The sequence below is a fragment of the Eurytemora carolleeae genome, unplaced genomic scaffold (genome assembly GCF_000591075.1).
Source record: "Eurytemora carolleeae unplaced genomic scaffold, Eaff_2.0 scaffold394, whole genome shotgun sequence".
In the NCBI taxonomy this organism is placed as follows: domain Eukaryota; kingdom Metazoa; phylum Arthropoda; class Copepoda; order Calanoida; family Temoridae; genus Eurytemora; species Eurytemora carolleeae.
The window spans coordinates 245,146-270,714 of NW_019396301.1; the positions used below are offsets into that span (position 1 = coordinate 245,146).

The following is a 25,569-nucleotide window of genomic DNA, read 5'->3' on the forward strand; positions in this document are numbered from 1 at the left end:
GACCCCCCTGACTGTTGGCTTTTTAGCCCCTGAACCATACAGGGCTCCTCCTGCAAGCTGAATCTGTCCTTGTTAGGCTATTTTGTCATGGTCTAATATTCTGTCAGACCTAAAATCTTGAAAACAATAATGATACATCGGCAAAAAAATATTTATATATATAAATACCTGTTTTGGGCCAAATACCCCCCTTTCTACGCCCCTGATCAAGAAAAAAAAAATTTGAAATTTTTTTATGCCCCTTATGGATTAAAAGAATATAGGTGCAAAGTTAGCACCATTTATCTCTATTATTACAAGAGTTATTACAAACTCCAGGAGACTAGTGAGGTCCTTTCCGTTCACGGAAAATGCTCAAAAGTTATTTCTTTTCTTTAACATTTTCACATAAAAAAGTGAATTTTTGAATCGTATCGCTGAATTGGAGATATAAATGATATTTAGATAGAAAATAAATGATTTTTGAAAAAAATATCAAAAACCCCATCTTGCGTTAAGATTTTGAACTATCCTGATAAGCTGCTAGCACCGCAGTCCATGAGTAAAGAGAGAGAACCGCCAGAATTATATAAACAGCTGCTGACACTACGCCTGAACATTACAAACAAGGTGGAATTTAACAAAAACATCACAATTTAAAACCAGAATAACAAGAAGGTTAACTACTTAAGCGTAATTTCAAGTAACCTGTCATAAAATGGTAATGTTATATATTGTGTAAATTTTAAAAGTTGCAAAATTTATAAATATCAAGTTTTTGTTCTTAGATTATAAAGGTTACATTTAGTTGCTAAAATATGCAAACAGTGCATTTGAATTATTTATCTGACTCTGTGCGGAAGAAAATAACTGTATTTTTGTGTATAAAAATCAAGTTTTTGTTCTTAGATTATAAAGGTTACATTTAGTTGCTAAAATATGCAAACAGTGCACTTGAATCATTTATCTGACTCTGTGCGGAAGAAAATAATTGTATTATAAATATCAAGTTTTTGTTCTTAGATTATAAAGGTTACATTTAGTTGCTAAAATATGCAAACAGTGCATTTAAATCATTTATCTGACTCTGTGCGGAAGAAAATAACTGTATTTTTGTGTGTAAATATCAAGTTTTTGTTCTTAGATTATATATATAAAGAAGACATTTCGAAAAATGCTTCAACTCAGAATTTCTTCTGGAAAAGAAGGCAGCTTAAGTTTTCCTCCCCTCGAGCATCCTTGAAATCATCTCTGGATGTTACGGTAGACTGAAACACCTCTTATCATTCCACAGAACTCTTCAGCATTTAATTTTATAACCTTGTAAAAGATAATAATATTTCCAAAAAAAACCCCCTTAATTATATAATGTTTTTAACGCTTGGAACTGGTTTCTGCTGGAGTAAGCTTTTTCCATGTGTTTACTTTTGCTTTGCTTTTATAAAGGTTACATTTAGTTGCTAAAATATGCAAACAGTGCATTTGAATCATTTATCTGACTCTGTGCGGGAGAAAATAATTGTATTTTTTGTGTATAAAAATGTTAAAGTTCTAGACCTTGATCCAACCAGTTTTGTACTTTGAAAAATAGATTTTTATCTACATTCTTTAAAAGGGCTGTAAGAGCAATAGCAAGTGCCTTCATGCAAAGAAGCAATTCCCGATTTACAACGGTACCCTTGAAAGCGTTGCCTGATTAAGTATGAATAAGACATCAATGTTTTCGTTTCTTTAAACTGTTTATGTTCATTTGAGGTTTCTCAGTGAGTGACTGGCGCATTTCTTGTTCAAAATAAGCAATGGAGAAACTCACAGAAAAAAAAATACTTTTCGAGTAAGGGTGGATATCGTTGTAAATCAGGCATTTTCATTTTTGCATGGAGGGTCACTTTACGCTTACAATCCCTTAAAACCAGATTTCAGTGTGCATGTTTTCATCTCAAGTTTTACTGTTTATTTTGTTCAGTTTTAACTAAAAAAAGGCAAGGAGGGGGATGGGACTGGAGAGGGGGGTAAGGTAGGGGTTAAGTCAAATTGTTAAAAAAGGGTGAGGGGGGGGGTGGGGGGTATGGAAAGGGATACTACCTGGGATGATATTAGCGTAGAAAAGTGCTACAACAATAACAATTCCTCCTGCCCCAGCCAATATTATATCAAGCATAGTTAGCACTAGGTAGGGAACCATCATAAACCTAACCTACAAATAGAAATAATAATGGTTGAATAGAGATAATACTGGTTGAATAGAGATAATACTGGTTGAATAGAGATAATACTGGTTGAATAGAGATACTACTGGTTGAATAGAGATAATACTGGTTGGATATAAAGAATACTGGATGGATAGAGATAATGCTGGTTGGATATAAAGAATACTGCTTGTTTAGGAAGAATACTGGTTGGATAGAAATAATACTGGTTGGATAGAAAGAATACTGGTTGGATAGAAAGAACACTGGTTGGATAGAGAGAATACATGGTTGGATACAAAGAATACTGGTTGTACAAAAAGAATACTGGTTGGATAGAACGAATACTGGTTGGAACTGGTTGGATAGAACGAATACTGGTTGGATAGAGATAATACTGGTTGTACAAAAAGAATACTGGTTGGATAGAGAGAATACTGGTTGGATAAAAAGAATATTGGTTGAATATAAAGAATACTGGTTGGATAGAAAGAATACTGGTTGGATATGAAGAATACTGGTTGGATATGAAGAATACTGGTTGGATATGAAGAATACTGGTTGGATAGATAGAATACTGGTTGGATATAAAGAATACTGGTTGGATAGAAAGAATATTGGTTGGATATAAAAAATCTTGGTTGGATATAAAGAATACTGGTAGGATAGAAATAATAATGGTTGGATATAAAGAACAATGGTTAGATAGAAATAATACTGGTTAGATAGAAATAATACTGTTAGATAGAAATAATACTGTTAGATATATAGAATACTGGTAAGCAAAGGAGAATATTGTTTAGATAGATAGATTGGTGGTAGGATATGAAGAATATTGTTCAGATAGAATGAATACCGATTAGTATAAGTAGAATATTTGTTAGATAAAATATTGGCCAAATAAGTAGAATATTGGTTTGATAAAAAGATTATTGGTTAGATATTTAGAATATTGGTTAGAAAGGTAGAATATTGGTTAGAAAGGTAAAATATTGGTTAGATAAGTAAAATATTAGATAAATAGGTAGAATATTGGTTATATAGAATATTAGTTAAATAAGTAGAATATTGGTTAGATAAGTAGATTATTGGTTAGATAGGTAGACTATTGGTAAGATAAGTAGAATATTGGTTAGAAAGGTAAAATATTGGTTAGATAGGTAGAATATTGGTTATATAGAATATTAGTTAAATAAGTAGAATATTGGTTAAATCAGTAGAATGTTGGTTAAATATGTAGAATATTGGTTAGATATGTAGAATATTGGTTAGATAGGTAGACTATTGGTTAGATAAGTAGAATATTGGTTAGAAAGGTAAAATATTGGTTAGATAGGTAGAATATTGGTTAGATAAGTATAATATTAGATAAATAGGTAGAATATTGGTTAGATAGAATGATAGTTAAATAAGTAGAATATTGTTAGATAAGTAGAATATTGGCTAAATCAGTAGAATGTTGGTTAGATATGTAGAATATTGGTTAGATATGTAGAAGATTGGTTGGATAGGTAGACTATTGGTTAGATAAGTAGAATATTGGTTAGATAAGTAGAATATTGGTTTGATAGTAGAATATTGGCTAAATATGTAGAATATAGTTGGTTGGTCGAATATGTGTTAGATAAATATAATGAAAGATGATCAAAAACTATTTGATCAAAATGCAAGAGTTTATCAAAAACCTGAGTACATTATGTACATAAGCACTAGTTTCAGAAATTTAAAAAATAGGCTAATATGTACTATTGAAGTGTACTGCAAAGCTGTTGTTTAAACTTGAATTAAAGGTAAAAATACCTAATGAATATTTACCAAGAAGAAGAATAAAAAAGGAAAATTGGAAATTAGAGGAAAAGATAATGAAAGATGAATAGAGAGGAAGAAAAAAGAAGACATAAGAAGAGAGAAGAATTAAAAAAACAAGAAAGAAGGAAGAAAGAGCAGGAAGTAGAAAGAAGAAAAAGGAAGTTTAAAGAGTTGAAAAGGGGGAAGACAGCTAATTCGGTTTAAAAAATGTTAGACTATCTTGTACCCTTATCTTGCAGCGTACACTTTTTTGCTTAACTCCTGATTTTTGACCAAGTGGTTTTTAATATTGTGATATTCTTGCAGATAAATATAATAAAATTTAAAGGTTAAAAAGTTGATTAGAAAGGCAGAATATTATCATTATAGGCGTACTCAGATCATGGGGATGGTGCTATGGGGACTCAGCCCCCCCCCCTTCCCTGAATCAGTAAAATATTCTGTTTTTTGTTGTTGCCTAAAATGGGTGCCGACTGCTGAGAACCTCCCCCCCCCCTGAATAATTACGACCTAGATAATTATTATAATACCTGACAGCGGACTCCCAGTATAAGAAGAAGGGCTGACGTAGCACTGATTGCTGACAAGGATAAAGCTATTAGAGCTGATGTTGGCCACCATTCTCTAGCAGACCCCATTATTTCCTGATAATCAAATATAACAATTTTTTTAAAAAAATAACATTTTACGCTCTCAATAAATATTACCAAAAATGAATTAGATATCCATGTTTTTAGCTTAGAAAATTAACTATTTTCAATGGTGGTTTCTTTGCAAAACTGAATTGCACACTTCTACATCAGTAAAATACATGAAAATTATTAGAATTTAAAATGTTTAAACCTAAAACCGACAAATTATCCCACTATATTATCAAATAAAGGCTTTAAGAGTAATGTTAGGAGTCGGGACTTGTAATCTTTGCATGGAATGTCATTTAAGTTTTCGCAAAAAGTCCCTCTACATTGGTGAGTTAGGGTCTCAAGCCAAACAAACAAATAAGCAAACGATCAACCATCATTCAAAACAAAAATGATAGAAACATCATTTTAAATATTGAATAAAAATTTTAGATTTTCTTTTATAAGTATGACAATATTTTTATCATTCTATCTACATTTAGCACAAGCTGAAGTGCCCTGCATTACCTGTAGAATTTTAAAAACACTTAATTTTGAATAAAAAAATCAAATATTTAAAATATTTATCAATATTTTAAAGCCTATAATACCGTCCGGGCGGGGTCCCATGAACTTCCTAAAAAAAGTTCAGCCGTTTTGCCAGCTATAGCGAACATGTAAAAATAAGCGAAGAGCTTTATTAAATATAAACTATACAGGGTGTTATTAATTCTGTAATTTCTTAAATACTTATTTCTCAGCCATTTTTTAAAATCTTTTTGATTTAAAATAAGTTCAGAGTTGAAAACTTTAGAATGTGATATCCTTAATCCCGATCTGTTGACTTTTCTGGAGTTTAAATTCATGTGGAGAACAAGCCATATTTAATCTGGAGATTAAGAAAAAGTTTGAATTAAGCATTAATCCTGATATCCACCATTCTAAAGTTTTCAGCTCTGGGTCAGTGGGTAGCTTATAAATGGACGTTTTATAATCCGCAAAGAAAACCCGGGAAATAAAAACATGTAAATCAGCAATTTCATACTATATCTGTCACATAATTTTTTCCGGAGGGGCGGACCAGAAATATGCTCAGACCTTTCTGAAATTTTAATACGACCTAGGCCTGGTCATAGAAAGGGGTCCATTACAGCCAGATCGGTAGAAAAATGAGGGCACAGCCTTAAGCCCCCTCCCCCCCGCCCCCCCACCGAACCAGTTTGTTTGCCAAAGAGAACGGAGACCATTTTAATCATTTAATGAAGAAATCTTATTTTTTTACTGTATAAAATAAAACCAATAAAAAACCAATAAAAACAAATAATCATTTGATCCTTCTAGTAAAATAATTATTTCTCAGAACCAAACAAGAAATGTAAGTAAAACCGAAATTTACAAATAAGTAAAAATTTCATAGATTTCATAGATTGAAATTTTAGATTTAATTGTGCGCGTTACAATTTACAATGTAACTATAATTATAGATATCGTGGTTTTACTAATTTGAAGATGAATAAATTCTATAAATTTTCTCATTTATTTCGGAAACAGAAATGCACATGTCAATTTTTAGAGAACCACACAAGAAATTGATAATTTTGAGGGCGACGGTGACTATTTCGTGAACTCCGACAAAGTTTGTAACGGTGCCTTTGTGAATTGAAGGATCCCTCTAGGTATACCTGATAGGTTTGCATCGTCCATCTGTGTTCCCGTAAAATATCTTCTAGAACATTCTCAATATATCTAAATAAAAAAATGAAATAATATTACAAAATAATAATAAAAACACAATAGGTTTCAACCAAATCAATTATAAAGTTCAATTACAATTGTGATAATTTTCTCAACCGTTTTTTTTAATTAAGAGGTTAATAAATGAAACAGTATGAATAACAGAAAGGTAAAACCCGATAACACTGCTTTAATTTCACGAAGAACATGTCTTAACTTATTAAATACTGATTCTTTCATCTTTTCTCCTCAAACTTTTTTATTTCAAGTAATTTTCTGTAACCAGTCTAAGTCTAGAGAACCTTTTAGAATTAACCTGATTCCCCCCACCCACCCTAGACCAGTGACATCGCTGGTTTAAAGGGGGTTTTTAGGTCCCAAAGGGTGCTTAGCCCCCTCCCTCTGTAAAGAAAAAAACATTAAGCCCCCCCTCCCACCGGAAAAACTCCTGAATACGCTTTCTCTAAACTGGCTACAAACAAAAAAACACTTATGTAACGAAAAGAATAACATAAAAAATTTAATCCAAGAAAAAAGAAATATTTTATATTTCCAAGATGATTTTAGGTGAGGGTATAGAATTTTCTGTCCAATTACTGGAATTAGAAGTAGACCCTTAAAATTTAAATCTTTACAAAAAAACATGCAATTATCCCTCTTGCAATCAAGATTATACAAACAACACAGAACAGTAAAGCTCTATTCAAGAACGCTTTTTGTGTAACTTCAATCAGTGACAAAGCCAGATATTCGTGAAGTTCTATGACCAGGAGCTCTCAGCTACCGTTTCTAAGATCATTGATTCTAAATCGAAATAAAGTTCCAATTTTCATTTCCCTTCCCCCAAATCCTCGAAAATCATTTCCCATTGGCAATATATCTTCAAATAAAACCTTAGTCTTAAAATACCCATTGTGCTTAAACATCTCACACATTAATGAGAATAATATATGTTGTTCGGAATTGATATTTTTTATCAATTTATATTTGATAATTATGTTATGAGAAAGGAAGGTGGATTTTTCCACTGTATGCAACAAGACTGATACTTGGATATGATCTAAACTAATGATGTTAAAAATAAAATTTACCATATATAGGCCAAACCAGCCTTCGTAAAAAATAATCCCTAACGAACGGAAATTTCATTGATGTAAAAAATTCAAGAAATACGACTCAGATATAAGCTGTCGTTGGGCCTAATTTACGGCTTGGACTTTCAGATCTACGTTACATCTAATTTTTCACAGAGTTGAGTTAAAAACCAGTTTTATATTGAGTTTGGCGGATTTTTGTGGTTGGAATTTGCGCATTCCGGGTTTTGAAGAGAACATTGACATTCCGTTAATTCTGTTTCTCCATAGCTTCTTATAAACTAGGAATGCACAAGTTACTTTCGCAGAGAACCCACAAACAAAATTTTTTTTTAAAAATTGATTTCAAATTTATACTTGATCAGAAAAAGCTTTAAAGGGAACATTTATAAATCTGGCATTCCTATCTTTGCGTGGAGTGTCACTTGAAATTACGTTTACAGTCCCTTTAAAGAGAGCTGCATGGCCAATTAACAATGAAAGGCTTTACATCTTTAAAAAGGTAACAATCAAGAAAAATTGTTTTCCACCATCCCAAACTATACAATGCAATTCTCAAAATAAACCACAGTGTTTGCTGTATAAATCCGCAAGTACCATAGAGAAGCCGCAGTTCAAAATTATCAATTTTCAGATAAACAACAAAATATCTTCATCATATTTCCACCCTTGCTAGGATTAAACTTACTTCAAATTATCCTTGATAGGATTAAACTTACTTCTGATAACTCTTGATAGGATTAAACTTACTTCAAATTATCCTTGAAAGGCTTAATTTTACTTCTGATTATCCTTGATAGGATTAAACTTCCTCCGGATTATCCTTGATGGGATTAAATTTACTTCTGATTATCCTTGAAAGGATTTAACTTACTTCTGATTATCGTTTATATTAAACTTACTTCTAATTATTCTTTATATTAAACTTACTTCTGATTATCCTTGATAGGATTAAACTTACTTCTGATTATCCTTTATATTAAACTTACTTCTGATTATCCATGATATGATTAAATTTACTTCTGATTATTCTTGATGGGATTAAACTTATTTCTGATTATCCTTGATAGGATTAAACTTACTTCTGATAACTCTTGATAGGATTTAACTTATTTCTGATTATCCTTGATAGGATTAAACTTACTTCAGATAATCCTTGATAGGATTAAACTTACTTCTCATACTCCTTGAAAGGATTGAACTTACTTCTGATTATCCTTGATAGGATTAAACTTACTTCAGATAATCCTTGATAGGATTAAACTTACTTCTGATTATCCTTGATAGGATTAAACTTACTTCTGATAACTCTTGATAGGATTAAACTTAATTCTGATAACTCTTGATAGGATTAAACTTACTTCTGATTATCCTTGATAGGATTAAACTTACTTCTGATTATCCTTGGGTACCAGTACAAACGTCGGACGCCACAAACGTCGGACAGTACAAACGTCAGACGCACAAACGTCGGACCAGTACAAACGTCGGACCAGTACAAACGTCAGACTAGTACAACGTCAGACTGGTACAAACGTCGGACCAGTACAAATGTCGGACGGGTACAATTATAAGAAAAAACGTCGGACTTGGTAGATTTTGAATGGACCATTGTTTTAAAAAATTTCAAACTATGAATTCTACTAGATCATACAGTTTAATCCCTATATCTTTGCAACCCGCTGTTGTAGACCTTAGATATTTCAAACTATGAATTCTACAAGATCATACAGTTTAATCGCTACATCTTTGAAACCTGATGTTTGAAACCAGGCTTTTTAAATCTATTCTTCTTTGATCTCTTCCTAGGTTGCGACTGGTTGTGGCTGTTGCTACATTATTCTGTGGTCCCAGAAGAACATCTCTCATCTTTCTATCATTAGAGTTTTCCTCTGGTCTAAACTGCTGGATCAAAGCCCAAATGCTGGCATTATTGGGCAAAGATAAAGCAAAGGCAGCATTGAACCCCTCTGCAGCATTACTGGTCAATGGGTTATCTGAGAGAATTGTCTCATACTTGTTCCAAACTGCAAGGGGGAATATTGGATTCCTCCTGGCTCCTGTTCTCCAGTTGAGTGCTCCTATCCATGTATTCTCAAAGTTCTCTAAGAATAAATCAACCTGATCAGAATTGTCTTCAAAGCTTGGTTTCAGTTCGTCATAACGAGAACTGATCACATCTTCCCAGGTTCTAACAATATCCTCTTCTGGAACTAAAGAAAGAGCCCAAAGATAGCAAACCAGAGTTTGGAAGTCTACATTATTCTGGTACAAACTTCCTAATCCAAGCTCAGTTGAAGTCAGTTTCCTCCTAATGGCTCTCTTAAAATGGGTGTCACAGCCCATTACAGGCACGTCGGGATAACAGTTCAGGAATCCTCGCATGATTGCCTTCTCAAAATCTGTCTTCAAACTGCCTGGTAGGGTTAAATTTGCATCTTTAAGATACTGGAAGACTCTTTGGTAGCTTGAGGTCTCCTTGTTTGGAAGGAGTGCAAAACAACAGGGTACAGTGATACCTGTAGCTGTGACAGCAGTGATAATAAACAATTGATAGAACAAGGTTTTCTTCAAAACATCAAAAGTACCATCAGCCACCCAGTATTTTGTCAACTTAAGAACGTTACGTTATGCTGCTCACTGCTGCAAAATATGATGATTCTCATCTCCAAGATGCTCATTGATTGCTAGAAATCTGTCTCCACGGATTGTTGTCTCAAGATAATGAGGTACAGACATATCATTCCAGCTTTTGGGGACCTTGGTAAACCCAAAATGTTCTACTCTTGCTCTCTTGACTGCCTGTACTAAGGTATTTGACTTCCCCATGGCACTCACCCCTTCGTTGGTAAGTGTGCTTACCATGTTGGTCATGTTTCCAAGAACAGTTCGTGGACTTATTGCTATATTTCCAGAGCTTTCTGTAACTACTTGTTTTTCTATTTCACGTACTCTTTTCTTCAAAAGATCACTGTCATGTGAATGCTCTCCCAGGAAACTGATAATCTTGTCATTCTCATTGTTTACAACTGCTCCTGCAGGACAAGAATTGTTTTTCCTTTGAATGCATTGGTAATAGGTTTTGTTGGGTTTCTTCTTTGTAACCCTGTATTCAAACTGATTTGAATCAAGCAGGTGCCGTCCCCCCTGCTTAACTTAATATATGTAGCAGTCTCCTCGTCCATGTATCCAGACTTTGTGAGAGTGAATTTTTAACAAAAAAAATTGGGATTTTTTTTGAGATAAAATTGCGAATTTACAAGAATTTCAATCTGAAAATTCATTTATATTTGTTCTTCCTTAGTCCGACGTTTTTCCATATAAATGTACCCGTCCGACGTTTGTACTGGTCCTACGTTTGTACCAGTCCGACGTTTGTACTGGTCCGACGTTTGTACTGGTCTGAAGTTTGTACTGGTCCGACGTTTGTAAGTCTTATGTTTGTACCGTCCGACGTTTGTGGGTCCGACGTTTGTACTGGTACCTATCCTTGATATGATTAAATTTACTTCTGATTATCCTTGATAGGATTGAACTTACTTCTGATAACTATTGATAGGATTGAACTTACTTCTGATAACTCTTGAAAGGATTAAACATACTTCTGATTATCCTTGATAGGATTAAACTTACTTCTGATTATCCTTGATAGGATTTAACTTACTTCTGATTATCCTTGATAGGATTGAGTCCTGGAACCTCTGAATTAGCTAGGTATGCTGCTAGAGGAATGATTAGAAGAATAGACAGGAACAAGTTAAACGTTCCTGAAAAATATTTTAAGTTATAATAGTAATAATAATAACTAGCTGAAGGGCCCAGCGTTGCCCGTGGAAAACAAAAATTTGAAGTAAAAAATTAACAAAAAAAAAGTTGAAAACAAATTCGTTCTTTTTGCCTAAAAAACCCACTGGCCAACCATGAGTGTCCACAAAAAATGTCAGCCCATTCGGTCCAGCCGTTTGGCCGGCTATAGGCAACATATGTACATATTATATAGATGATAATAATGATTATAATGATAATAATGATAAAAATGGTACTGCTGCCCCTCCTCCTGCTTCTGTTCCTGCTCACCACCAACCACCACCAACCAACCACCAAGCACCAGTGACAGGCTCTCCATTCCCATGCATAAATAAGGGAAAGAAATAAGTACAAGTAATCCCGTCCTGCTGGAAAGAAGAAAAGAGCCTAATAGAGCCCCATACTGTAAACCATTCACCAGAAGTGACACAAAGAAAGTTATGAGCAGGGGAGACAATTCCTGCAGAAAGTGCCGGATTAGTCAAGGTGGGAACAGAGGGATATAGGCAAGGTAAAAAAATTTGAAGTCAATGCCAACGGAAGAGAGAGAATCAGGCAGGAGATTAATACTTCCAGAAAATGATTATAGTTAAGGCAGTGTACAAGCAGTGTATGTAGAAAACAATTAGGGAGAATTCACAGCTTGTATATTGAGAAGAAGGTGTGGCTAAGAGAAGAGTTAAGGGGCGGAAGTAGACCAGATGCATGTTAAGATGAAGATAAAACGCCACCAGAAAACAGGAATTTTGTGCAAGAATCAGATTATCTGACAGAGGAGAGTAAGAGAAAATTTATCTGGGAGAGTTTCAAAATAGATAGAATGAGATGCTAAACCGAGATAAGAAACTTTAAGAGGAAGTGATCAAATTGTTTTTGGGTAACTTTTCGACTCTGCACAGCTTTCTATTGGCTCGTTCAGAACTTTTTGGTACTTATCAACATTAGTTTATTTTTACCTGTACCATTAGACCTGAATATTCAGGGTGTCCCACATCATATTAGATCCTTAATCAGTCAAAATTACGATTTTCGGGACTTATCATATAATTTCAGAAGAGTCATTTTGAAAAAATTAAATAAGGCTGATATAAGAACTTTCTTGCGGAAAATGCTAGGTTTTTCGATTATTATTGGTTTATTTTGGCGTTAAAACTTGGAGATAATCTAATATGATAAGGGACGCTCTGTAGTTAGTTAAATATAGACTCTGAAAACTAATGATTGAGTTTATCATTTATCAGTAAAGAAATAGATTCGGAGAGCTTTAAGTATGAGTTATAAAATAATTAAGGAGACTTTTGGAGTAAGAGCATTGTTACATCATTCTCATAATTATTATCATAACCATTATCAGAACCACAACCATAACCATTATTATCATAACCATTATCAGAACCGAACCATAACCATAACCATAACCATAATCCAGGATCCAGCGGTGCGTTCACTGTACAGGGAGATGCTATGTTGTCACCCCCCTGGCAAAGGTTCTAAACCCCTGGAAAAGTGAAAGCTCTATGTCTTAAAGGTAATCAGTGTAAGGAGGAGTAAAAATTGCCCCCCTCTGGACAAATTGGTGTAAACGCCCCCCCTCCTCCCCCAAAGTAAATTGGTTTCATTGGTGTCAGGATTTCAACAAAAGAATTAAAGAATTAACTTTGAACTAAAAGTTTGAAGAGATCCATTTGTATCACGCCGCGCTCCACGAATAACATGTAGTCACAAAAATATAGATAAATATACAAATGTCGTCTCGTACGTGGTCATGGTCAAGCCTGGAAAATACACAAGTCCCTAAACTAAATAAAACCAGCTAACACCGACAGACATAAAAAAGAGGAGTTTTAAAATGTCTAGATGAAAAGGATATAATGATGTCACTTGAGACATAAAAAAAAACACAGAGAAGAGTAAAATTCTGACAAGTGCAAAAAAAAATATTTACCAAGCACAACAGAGGCCGTTTTCACCCCACAGCAGCAGCACTTCTTCATTGTTATCAGATCCTAATAGAAGCAAATATTTTTCATATAATTTCAGGGGATGAAATTAAAATGGGTCAGAAAGGAATCTCATTTTAGCCTGAATTCAGAATCTCAGCATCAAGTAAAGCATTGATTCTCAAAGTTAAAAAGTGCACAGATGGGATTAAGCGTTAAAGAATTTCAGGGACTTCTTTTATTTTTCAAACTTAGAATTCTACTGAATTAAATGTTCAAAAGTTCCGATTTCAGGAACTTTTCTTATTTTTTAAACTCAGAATTTTACTGAACTAGATGTTCAAAATTTCCGATTTCAGGGACTTTTATTATTTTTTAAACTCAGAATTCTACTAAATTAAATGTTCAAAAGTTCCGATTTCAGGAACTTTTCTTATTTTTTAAACTCAGAATTCTACTGAATTAAATGTTCAAAATTTCCGATTTCAGGGACTTTTCTTTAAACTCAGAATTCTACTGAAATAAATGTTCAAAATTTCCGATTTTAGGGACTTTTCTTATTTTTTAAACTCAGAATTCTACTGAATTAAATGTTCAAAATTTCCGATTTCAGGGACTTTTCTTTTTTTTTAAACTCAGAATTCTACTGAAATAAATGTTCAAAATTTCCGATTTTAGGGACTTTTCTTATTTTTTAAACTCAGAATTCTACTGAATTAAATGTTAAAAAGGTTTAAAGTTAGTTTAGGGTTAATAACAAAATTCTTGACAATAACCAAAGGTCAGAATAAATGCCGGTATATTTAAGGAGCGAAGTAAGACTCAATAAAGATTTTGTTTATTTAAAGTTAAATTTGATTTACAGATGATATTTCTCTTTATGATTTATGATAAGGAAAGATTTGACATGATTTACTGATGATATTTCTCTTTAACATAAGGAAAGATTTGACATGATTTACTGATGATATTTATTTTTAAGATGAGGAAATTTGACATGATATATAGATGATATTTATCTTTAAGATATGTTTAGTTTGAAATGATTTACAGATGATATTTATCTTTAAGAAAAGGAAAGTTTGACATGATTTACAGATGACATTTATCTTTAGGATAAGGAAAGATTTGACATGATTTACAGATGATATTTATTTTTAAGATTGTTAAGTTTGACATGATATATAGATGATATTTATCATTAAGATAAGGAAAGATTTGACATGATTTACAGATGATATTTATCTTTAACATAAGGAAAGATTTGACATGATTTACTGATGATATTTATTTTTAAGATAAGGAAAGTTTGACATGATATATAGATGATATTTATCTTTAAGATAAGGAAAGATTTGACATGATTTACAGATGATATTTATCTTTAAGATATGTTAAGTTTGAAATGATTTACAGATGATATTTATCTTTAAGACATGTTAAGTTTGACATGATATACAGATGATATTTATCTTTAAGATAATTAAAGTTTTGACATGATTTACAGAAGATATTTATCTTTAAGATATGTTAAGTTTGACATGATTTACTGATTTTATTTATTTTTAAGATAAGGAAAGTTTGACATGATATATAGATGATATTTATCTTTAAGATAAGTAAAAATTTGACATGATTTACAGAAGATATTTATCTTTAAGATAAATAAAGTTTTGACATGATTTACAGATGATATTTATCTTTAGGATAAGGAAAGATTTGACATGATTTACAGATGATATTTATTTTTAAGATATGTTAAGTTTGACATGATTCACAGATGATATTTGTCTTTAAGAAAAGTTAAGTTTTGACATGATTTACAGAAGATATTTATCTTTAAAATAAGTAAAGTTTTGACATGATTTACAGATGATATTTATTTGAAGGTAAGTGAAGTTTGACATGATTTACAGATGATATTTATTTGAAGGTGAGTGAAGTTTGATGTGATTTACAGATAATATTTATCTTCAAGATCAGTTAAAATATAAAATTTATGTAACCTGAAGTATTTGGTTTAATTTAGAGCAAAGATTCCTAGCATAACATTTCACTAAATAGTTTAATATTCTGAAAAGATAATTAATAAATATTTAGTTAATTTACTAATATTTACAAACAACAATTAGAATTAAAGGAACTGTAAGCGTAATTTTAAATAACACTCAGGCTGAATTAGACAGGAGGAGAAGGTAAATCTATCTCAAATTACTGGTAATACTTTGTGACCTCGTAGATTCTCAACTTCAAATTTTAAATTTTGACATGTTTAAATTGTACAAGATCAGGATGTAAAAATACTATTATCAGAATAGTTCAAGGGTTAAACTGGATTAGAAAATTAGAATAGTTCAGGGGTGAAACGGGATTAGAAAATTAGATAAAATCAAGGATGAAATTGGATTAGAAAATTAGCTAAGGTCAAGGATGACACTGAATTAGAAAATTAGCTAAGTTCAAGGATGACACTGGATTAGAAAATTAGATAAGTTCAAGGATAAAACTGATCAAGAAAATTAGAATAGCTCAGGGGTAAAATGGATTAGAAAATTAGATAAGTTCAAGGAAGAAACTGGATTAGAAAATTAGAATAGGTCAAAGGTGAAACTAGAGTAGAAAATTAGAAAAGGTCAAAGGTGAAACTAGATTAGAAAATTAGAATATGAGGAACGTAATCACTCATCATTATCAACCAGGGGCGTATTCAGGAATTTGTCCAGGGGCGCTTAAAATTTTTTCTCTTTCCAGGGGGGCTCAGCACCCGTTGGGGCCTGAAAACCCCCTAAAATCAATAGATTTCACTGGTCCCTGGTCCCGCCTTAGCCCCCAAAGCCCCCCCCCCCCCGAATACGCCTCTGTTATCAACTATAAAGTACAACTTACTAATATGAAACTTTAATAAGAATAATTAATACTTAAGAAAAATTATTATGTGAATCAAATTTTCAAAATAAATTAAGTTTATTAAAAAGTATATACTTAGTGTCTTAAATCGGGATTTGAAAACTAAGTGAGAATGGAATTTTCTGATATAAAAACAATATCTACTTGAAAAAACAAAACATTAATCTATCTTAAAATGTGGTAAGAGGAGAGCATTGTTCTTACTAATTACAAATAAATATAATTATATAAACCTTTTAATAAAGGTTAAATGTAAAATTATGGCGCATCAAAAATCTGGAATGAAGTGGATTTTCTTCTTCTCTCTCTATCTGGCGTTCTTTTCCAACGTCCCAAAACACCGTTATCATTTTCTTTCTTAGCATTTCCTGCAAAAAAAAAACATCTAAAAACAATTGATTAAAGAGACTGTAATTGCAAATTCAAGTGACCCTTCATGCAAAGATACCTTAACCCCCCAATCTGATCAGAAATGAGGAAAATAACACAGTTTTTCTGAGCGGAAAAGTTTTTGATTCTTATAAATTTTCCGTTGTTTCTAATAAGCAAGAAATGCGCAGGTGCGAAACAAGAAACGAAAATAAACAGTTTAAATAACAAAACATATCTATTTAGACAAAGCTTTTAAGGGTACCATTGTAAATCGGGCACTACATAGCAACACTTGAAATTATGCTTGACAGTCCCTTTAAAGTCACCAATATTAACAACAAACATATCTGTTAATCAAGGGATTCCACAACTAATCGGTTGAGGGTCTGGGTGAGTAATGGGTGGCATAGTTTTTTAAACACTAATTGAATTGTGGATTTTTTTTTAAATGCTCCACAAAAATATGAGACGTTTAACCTATTTCAAAATTGTTTGCCACAATCTAGCATGACAGAATCTTTAACAGAAACAATCTCAAGAACTTACGAGGGTCAACCCAGACTGAGATATATTTTCAATAAAATATGGAACTGATTTCTACTTTTTATACAGAGCTTTGGTCCATCACCATAACCGACTTATAAATATGTGTGTATATGTGTCTGTTATTTTATAAATATGTATGTTAAAAATTTGCAGCAACAATATGATATTTATTTAAGTATGGCTTTTTTACTGCAAGATTTATCTCTGGACAAAGATATCTAACATAACGATTGGAAACAACCTTGAATGTGTAAAAGCCGATCCTAAAAATGCCCATCCCTACTGGCGGGGTCCCTCTGAACCAAGTAGATAAACTACATCTCATGTCAGTATCTTGGTTAGTTTGGACCAAATAAACCTTAAAACGGCTGAACAGAAAGGGTTAAGTTTTGGCCGGTCAAATAAAAAACACCAAAAACATAAAATTATTCAAAAACTTGAAAATTCACAAATAATAACAGAAAAATCTGCAGAATAAACTTGCATCGTTTTTACAAGACAAATTAGGCACAATCTTACCTTTATCTATAATTATTGTCAGCTTGATTTGCTGCCACTTTTACACCGTTGCCTAGTGTAAACTAGTTCTGGAGTTGTCAGATCAGCAGCCCGTGTCAGCTCTTGTCCTTTAGTGGGTTCAAATTCCATTCTCGAGTCACTACCACCCTGCCAATATAACTGGTAACTCAACCTTTTTTGAAAACTAGCTCAAGTGCCCGGTGTTGACCGTGGAATTTTAGAAACACTTAAAAATTGGAAAAAAATTGAATTTTGAAGTGAAAATTTTGGTTGTAAAAAAATAAGTTTTTAGCCTTTCTTACTTCCGGGCACAAATGGGTTACTTAACAAAATGTCATTATTTTGGTTGAGCCGTTTTGTATAGATAATAGTGTAAAATAACTTTGTTCGTTTTTATACTTTAAAGGTTTTAGAACTTATAAAAGGTTCCCAAGAAATTTTTCTTATTTTATATTTGGCATATTTCAACCACATTCAACATATTCTTTTGTCTTAGAATTGTTTTGCATTGCTTAATAATCATAATAAATATTTACAAAATATAGCTTTATATGTTGGAATCTTACTTATAAATTATTAGACGCTATATAAAACACCAATATGCATATGATAATGATGGATAGTTATTAGTTATCTATATAACATACAAAACATGCGTATATATGTTCCCAATAGCCGGTCAAACGACTGAACCGAATGGGCTGAAATTCTTTTGGGAGCCATAGGCTAAAAATATGGGTTTTTTTATTTCGCGGGCAACGCCGGGCACTTCAGGTAGTTCATATTAAAAATCCAAATTGCCCTAAAAGAAAGGCATTATTTGTTCAAGGTTGAGGCTATTGGCGTCCAGTAAACTAAGTGAACCAAGCAAATTTAGCCCAATTCTGTCAGTCTGTTCGCAAGATCAAACTGTCTTCGGTAATATAGTTGGTCATTTCAACAACAATTTTACATTACAGGGTTATCCACAATAGATACGACTTTAAAGACGACTTGAAACTCTTAAAATATGACAATTTAAAGGTTATTCGAGGTCTTCTGTCCTAAATACTTTCTTAGATTGGCTTATTTAATGATTTGGCATAAGACATAAACAAGTTTACAGTTACAGGGAATCATAAATGTAAGGAAAAAGACAGCATATATTACGTAAAGTCGTCTCTATCGTCTCATCCTTTGTGGGTAACCCTGTATAGAACGCACAAATACATAAAAGAATATTACGGTTTTGACTAAATACCAGTTTGTCCAAAATTGTGCAAATACTGAAATGGATTCCTTAAAAGTTAGACAAATATTGATATTTGATATCAAATTATTTAATGGCGCGTGGAGGAACATATCACAACAGTGCTTAAAGTTTTAAATATTTTTTTTTCCTAAAAAGAAAAGAAAAAAGATTTCGATTCTAAAGTAAAGTCAATTTTTTGGGATGAATAGGGGGTAAAGTTATAAAATTATTATACTTTAACATGCAAATTGATGGATTTTTAAAACAATTCTTCGGGGGTGATGGAAAGGGATGAGGGTTCAAATTAACTAATAATTACCTGGATGCAAGGTTGAGTCCTTTTCTGTCGTTTAGGTTCAAATTTCTTGCGGTCAACCTTGGACTTGGGTATTCCAGGGATAGCAAACTCTACAGCAGGCTGACGGCAGTTCTAAACATTATACACTTGTATCCTCCTGTATCCAGGTATATACCTTAGTTAGTAGTATACTTGTATCCTCCTATATCCAGGTATATACCTTAGATAGTAGTATACTTGTATCATCCTGTATCCAGGTACATACCTTAGTTAGTAGTATACTAGTATCCTCATGTATCCAGGTGCATACCTTAGCTAGTAGTATGCTTGTATCCCCCTGTATCCAGGTACATACCTTAGTTAGTAGTATACTTGTATCCTCCTGTATCCAAGACAAGGTGTAGAGTGAGGCTAGGTTTAATATCAATGTTCTGTCTGAGGGTCGGTACATTGCTACACGGATACTTGATGCGGAGGAATCCTAAGTTATAATAAATTATATCCAGGGTAACACGTCTAAGAAAACTAAAAAACAACTACAAAAAGATAGAGTATGTTAACATTTTTTAAATAGCCAATTTGTTCTAGAAAGGGAGGATTAGAATACCTTACGGACGTCATTTTGATTCACATAATTTTCATTTTTGTGTCTAATATCGACAGATCATTACTAAATTATGAAATAATATTTGTTAATTGATTCCATTTATCCGTTTAGTGAATAATGACAGAGTCCGTGTGCTCACGAAAATATTAAAAATTTTTAGTGAATACTAACAGAGCCCGTGGTTTAACATGTGGTTACATCAAAATAAAAAAAAATCAGAAAAAAATTAAGTTAGTGCGTTGCAGAACAAAATTTAAAAATATTGTTAAACCTGAAGCCAAAAATGTTGATATTTTAATCTCCTAGTAGTTTATTGCTAAAAATAAATACAAGAAATAACCGTAAGATATATTTCTTTTTTAATTATTTATTTGAAAATCTTTTTATTCTTTGGCCTTTGTTGTCTTTTTTCTGTGAAAACTTTTTTTTAGCTATAATAAAATTTTTCAAAAATCGGTTAAAGACTTTTGGTTTGTTAATTTGATATGAAACTGAGTGAAATCTAATTATCAAATTTAATGAAGGAAGTTGATTTTTAGCAAGTATTTAATGATATGGAAATATCAAATACGGATTTTAACACATTCTTTACTATGGAATTAATTCTTTAAATTCTGTCTAGTCTATACTATTTCTGATACTTATTTATTTTATCTTCTTGCAAATAAAGCAATATAAATGTAATGTAAATAAATAGACGAGGGGGAAGCGGGGGGTTGGCATTCTGAGAGGGGTAATGCACCAAGCGGAATACTAAATTTTAGAAAATTCTCTTAGATTCAAAATGCTAAAAGAGGAAAATTTTGGAAATATTGTTTTGTTTGATAGCTTATTCTCAAGTGACCGTTCACACACAGATGACAGTGCCAGATACAGAGGACCCTAAACAGCTATCGCTGTTTTTAAGTTTTAAAATGTTTTATTTTTTTAAATTGTAGTCATTCTACACTTGCGCATTTATACAGTAGGAAAACCAATGAAAATTATCAGTATTATCAATTTTTCAACCCAGAAAAACGAAACTCTCTTTATAGTATTGATCAGAGAAAGGTTTCAAGGGTACCATGGTGCATCAGGCATTGTCATCTTTGCATGGAGGGTCACTTAAAAGTAAGCGTACAGTCCCTTTAAGTATGCTGGGCCACCATCTATATGTCTATCTGTGCGTATGTGTACTGTACATGTCAATATAATGTTGAGGAGAAAAAAATTGCAAGTAAAAAAAATCCAAAAATTGAAAACAAAGAAAGAAAATTAGTTGATTGCCATAATCGATATGAACAAATTAAAAAGAAATCAAGAAATTAAATGAAATTAGAACAAGTGGAATTATTGCGCATTTATATATTACAAATTATGTTTTTTTAAAATTGCTTTATTTAACTCCTTGAATGTTTCCTCAAGATGTCGAGAACACAAGAAGATAGTTAATTTTTTATCTATTTATCTATCTATGTATCAAATAATTTATTTATTTATTAATCTATCTATTTATCTTTCTATTAAACATCTTAATAATAATAATAAAATTAATAATATCAAACCTGTAAGAATCTGGTAATAAAAATAATAATATCGAACCTGTAGGAATCTGGTAATAAAAATAATAATATTGAACCTGTAGGAATCTGGAAATAAACATAATAATATCAAACCTGTAGGAATCTGGTAATAAAAATAATAATATCGAACCTGTAGGAATTTGGTAATAAAAATAATAATATCAAACCTGTAAGAATTTGGTAATAAAAATAATAATATCAAACCTGTAAGAATCTGGTAATAAAAATAATAATATCAAACCTGTAGGAATCTGGTGACTATTTCAGCATGAGAAAGTCTCTTTGTTTGCTCCTGACTACAAGGTATTTTATGGGCCCGGAGTCGTCTTGTGCCAGCCTTGAAATCAGAAATAAGTAATGTTGAAAAATAAAAATGGACTTATAGGATTGTGAAAAAGAGATAGGATAGGTTCTTTACAAAACGGGTATTTTAAAGCATCCTTAGAATTCGCGCTGACTTTTGACATCTTTATGTTAGATCAAATCTGTTAATCGTTTTACTCTTTTTAATCTTTTTAGTCGTTTCTTTGTAAAATCGTCTTTGTTTTCTTCGATTCTTTTGCAAACATAGAATGTGTTAGGATTAAACATTAGTTCTGCTGATAAAAATCTTCAATTAAACTCTGTTAAAAATTCGAAATAAGATAAGGATAAAGAGGTACTGTTGTGAATCAGACACGTCACTCTACAAATAGTTTTATTTGATTGTTTCGTTAGAATTACAAAATGTATAATAGTAACAACATTTTCATTTTTGTTTTTTTTCTCTAACCTTGATCTCCCTTGATGAATTTTGGCGTCCACGAATTCTAAAATAAAAACAATGATGAAAAAGAAATTATATTAGAGATAAGATGTTAACCAAAGACTTTGCTAATTATAAAGACAAGGCGTTGGAAATTTCTCCAGCTATTGTGTATGTCAGCACAGCTGTATTTTGACGTCATTGGTTATTTTGGTTGTTTGAGAGTCAAAAGATCGACATTAGAACCTTAGATATTTAACACAAATGTGAATGTTTTGTGCTAAAACTTAACTAAGATTATTGATATTAATTTGTATTTTAAAATTTATTTCATCATTTGTTGGATATGAGGATCGTCTGGTGAATTATAGCTGAATTTGTGTTAAAGTTACGCATCTCTTTTGTATCAAAAATAGCCAATTATTGTTAGTGAAAATTTTCAGATGTCGTCAAATATTTTTCTTGAGGTTCAATGGAATGGGATTTTAGGACAGCAGAAATTTCCAATATTATAAACGGTAAATAAATTTTGTGTAAATGTCGTCTTCTGTTTAATCTGAGGCAAAGAAAAAATATCGCATAAATTAATGCGTTAATCTTATTTTTCAATCGATTACAGATTATTGGAGAATTTCAAAGAGGTGGAAAAAATACATTGGTGAAAAAAATAAGAAATATGAAGACGACTTTTAGACTCAAGTTAAGATTAAATAGTTTAATTAACGTTTAAATACCTCTATTGAGCAGAGAACAAGTAGATTGTCTAATTATGAATTATGTCATCTTCAAATTCGATAGTTTTATGTAAACAAATATGAATAATTCTAATCAATTCAGGTCCGTCGGTGCGAATCACAGCTCCAACATGTATAATACCGAGCTGCAATCCAAGAGTAGGAGGTTCACGTTTTAAATTTCCAGCAAATCCAAAGGACAAAAATTGTGGCTCCAGGCCCTTCCTTTAGATTAGTAAAACATCCAAAACTTTGTGATAACTGAGTTGCTAGAGGTTGAATTCTATGAATCGGTGATGGTTCAACCAAATGAACTGGGGACAAGTAGTTCTGATGCTCAGACCCAAACAGATCTCAGTCTGGAGAATATTTCTGATTTGGAAAATTTAGTTAACTCTAGAAAACACACCAACAAAGGAGTTTCCATTTCTTATCTCTATCAGGGTTTAACTATTGACATGGACCCAAATCCCATAGAAAGACTAGTAGTCGAAATTGTTAAAACTTAAATTGTTTGTGAAACTTCGTTTTTTCAACGAATTAAAATTTTAAACACTAACCTTGCAAAAAATTTTACAAGAAATATAAAACAGAAGCGACAGTTTTTAGTATAATAAATATTACGATGTTGATTCAAAAATTCATTTTAATCAGGTAGAGAGAGAATTCATTCTTAAATGAAAAAGAAATGATATAATTGATTACAGTACAAGGTTACAATTGCATAAAAGATATATGACTTGAATGATGTATGGTTGAACTTTAAATACCAAGATCTTATAGGTTATTTTCTTCTTATATAATTATAATTAGATATAATTTCAAGTTACCAACCCATTAAAGGTTCTAAAAACAACCGTACTTTTATGGACTATGGAGTGGACAATTAAATATTTCAAGATAGAAAAACTAAAGTGGTTTCCTTGTTTTCCTTTTAAATAACTATTTAATTCATTACAAAAGACAACATTATGAAACGTCAACAGGGTAAATATATACTCGATTTCTGGAGAAGACGACATTACTTACTATCTATGTCAACCCGAGAAAATGCTTCAAATTTGCGTAGATTTTCTGATACGCTATCTCTAATTAGCAAAGTCTTTGATGGCCGTATCCTGAGAAAGAATGTTTTTTTTGCAATACTTTTTGCCTTTGTTAAATTTTGTCTAGCTCATGTTTTCATTATAATCTGTCTAGTTCATGTTTTCTGAATAAGACATAAAGACAAATTTAGGCTTTACCGCAGTACGGAAGACATAAGACAAATTTAGGCTCTCCCGCCGTTTTTGGTATTATTTAACCATTTTCGACTATATTGCCATAACTCCGTCAATTTTTAGGGGCATTTCTGAGTTTTTTATTCAGGGGCACCCTAGGAGGAGCAAACCTAGGAAGCTAAAGATTGAAAGATATATATATCTGGAGGGGGGGCTAACCTAGGAAGCTGAAGATTAAAAGATATATCAGGATCTGTATCTTCATCTGTCAGATGCATCACAGATATACCAGGCTCAGGTCCAGGCCAATCAGACTGCTCATCATCAGCCTGCAGTCAGGAAATCAATCAATCAATCAAACACACAATCAATCAGTCAATGAAGGCACAATAAAACTAAATGTCACCTAAATTTCCAACGCTAGTCCCAACATCATTGATTTCTAAAATGGTGTTAAGGCATTTTCCCAAGTGGCAACTTCCCAAATGTGCGATTTTCCAAGTTGCAACTTCCCACAGGTTGCCGCTTGGGAAAAAGGCTTTGGGAAAGTACCTAACACCAATTGCCCAGTTTCCGGGGAGGGGGCAGGGGTGTATATTTTGCAGAATTGATTTTTGATGATAAGGGGGGGGTAATGAAAAATGGGACATAAAAAGCAAGTTTGTTCATTACTTTTGATACTTTCTACCGAAAAAGTCATTTATTTTCCCCAAAAAATCCTGTATTTTCGCCAATTCAGCGAAAAAACATACTGAATGAAAAATGGGACATAAAAAGCAAGTTTGTTCATTACTTTTGATACTTTCTACCGAAAAAGTCATTTATTTTCCCCAAAAAATCCTGTATTTTCGCCAATTCAGCGAAAAAACATACTGAATGAAAAATGGGACATAAAAAGCAAGTTTGTTCATTACTTTTGATACTTTCTACCGAAAAAGTCATTTATTTTCCCCAAAAAATCCTGTATTTTCGCCAATTCAGCGAAAAAACATACATAACAACTGGGGAAAAATTATTTTCAATTTATTTCAAATTATTTTCGTTGAAATTTACACACCTGGGGCCGGGGATAAACACAAAATTACGTCACCGTCTCGCAAATCTGTCGATGTATGAAATCTAACTGAGTTATCTAGGCCCTCCCCCCCCCCCCCCCCCCCACACACTGTCAACTTCTAGGGGCTCATCCACTGTAATTCTACTCTTTCATACCTCTTCTCCCCTCCTAACAAATTCACTTACTTCTTAAAAAGACAGAAAACGTAATTTTCAGTGACCCTCAATTTATATAGTGGAAGATTCAAAACGGTACCGTTAAAAGTTTGTTCAAAGTGTATGAATGAGATATCCATGTTTTTGTTTTTGAAAACTGATTGTTTTCAACTGTGGGTTCTCAAACCAAAAAAAATAAAATTATACCCTTATGCCATTTAAAGTACCCCGCCATTTAAAGAGGGAAATGTCCGATGCATAAAGGTGGACCATTAGAGAATATATTTACTACACAAAAATGTATTCTGGAATACACTATGAACTCGGTTTCAGTTACTAAAAACTGGTTTAACGGTCTGTTTACATCCAATTTGATTAGGCTTATGTCGAAAAAATATATGTACAGTTTGACATGAGAGGGGGGGGGGAGGGAGTAACCCAGAC

General features: G+C 32.3%; 2 protein-coding genes across 2 annotated transcripts in view; both read right to left on the reverse strand.

The window, feature by feature from the left end:
- Positions 1-15,249, reverse strand: part of LOC111700496 (uncharacterized) — a 17,083-nt gene extending 1,834 nt beyond the window's left edge. Inside the window, exons 1-7 of the mRNA XM_023471426.1 lie at positions 15,179-15,249; positions 13,178-13,238; positions 11,090-11,192; positions 6,280-6,343; positions 4,508-4,621; positions 2,065-2,176; positions 517-591 (exon numbers count right to left, since the gene is read on the reverse strand). Of these exons, the coding sequence (XP_023327194.1) occupies positions 517-591; positions 2,065-2,176; positions 4,508-4,621; positions 6,280-6,343; positions 11,090-11,192; positions 13,178-13,226 (517 nt within the window). The 5' untranslated portion in view covers positions 13,227-13,238; positions 15,179-15,249. The remainder of the gene's footprint in view (positions 1-516; positions 592-2,064; positions 2,177-4,507; positions 4,622-6,279; positions 6,344-11,089; positions 11,193-13,177; positions 13,239-15,178) is intronic.
- An 802-nt stretch (positions 15,250-16,051) lies between these two features.
- Positions 16,052-24,242, reverse strand: LOC111700497 (uncharacterized; the record flags this gene model as incomplete). Its single annotated transcript, XM_023471427.1, is given in 7 exon segments — positions 16,052-16,447; positions 17,517-17,663; positions 19,067-19,177; positions 19,401-19,526; positions 21,456-21,551; positions 21,987-22,023; positions 24,133-24,242. Coding segments are annotated over 6 exon segments (609 nt in total), but the record flags the coding sequence as incomplete, so codon positions are not given.
- Positions 24,243-25,569: the final 1,327 nt, after the last annotated feature.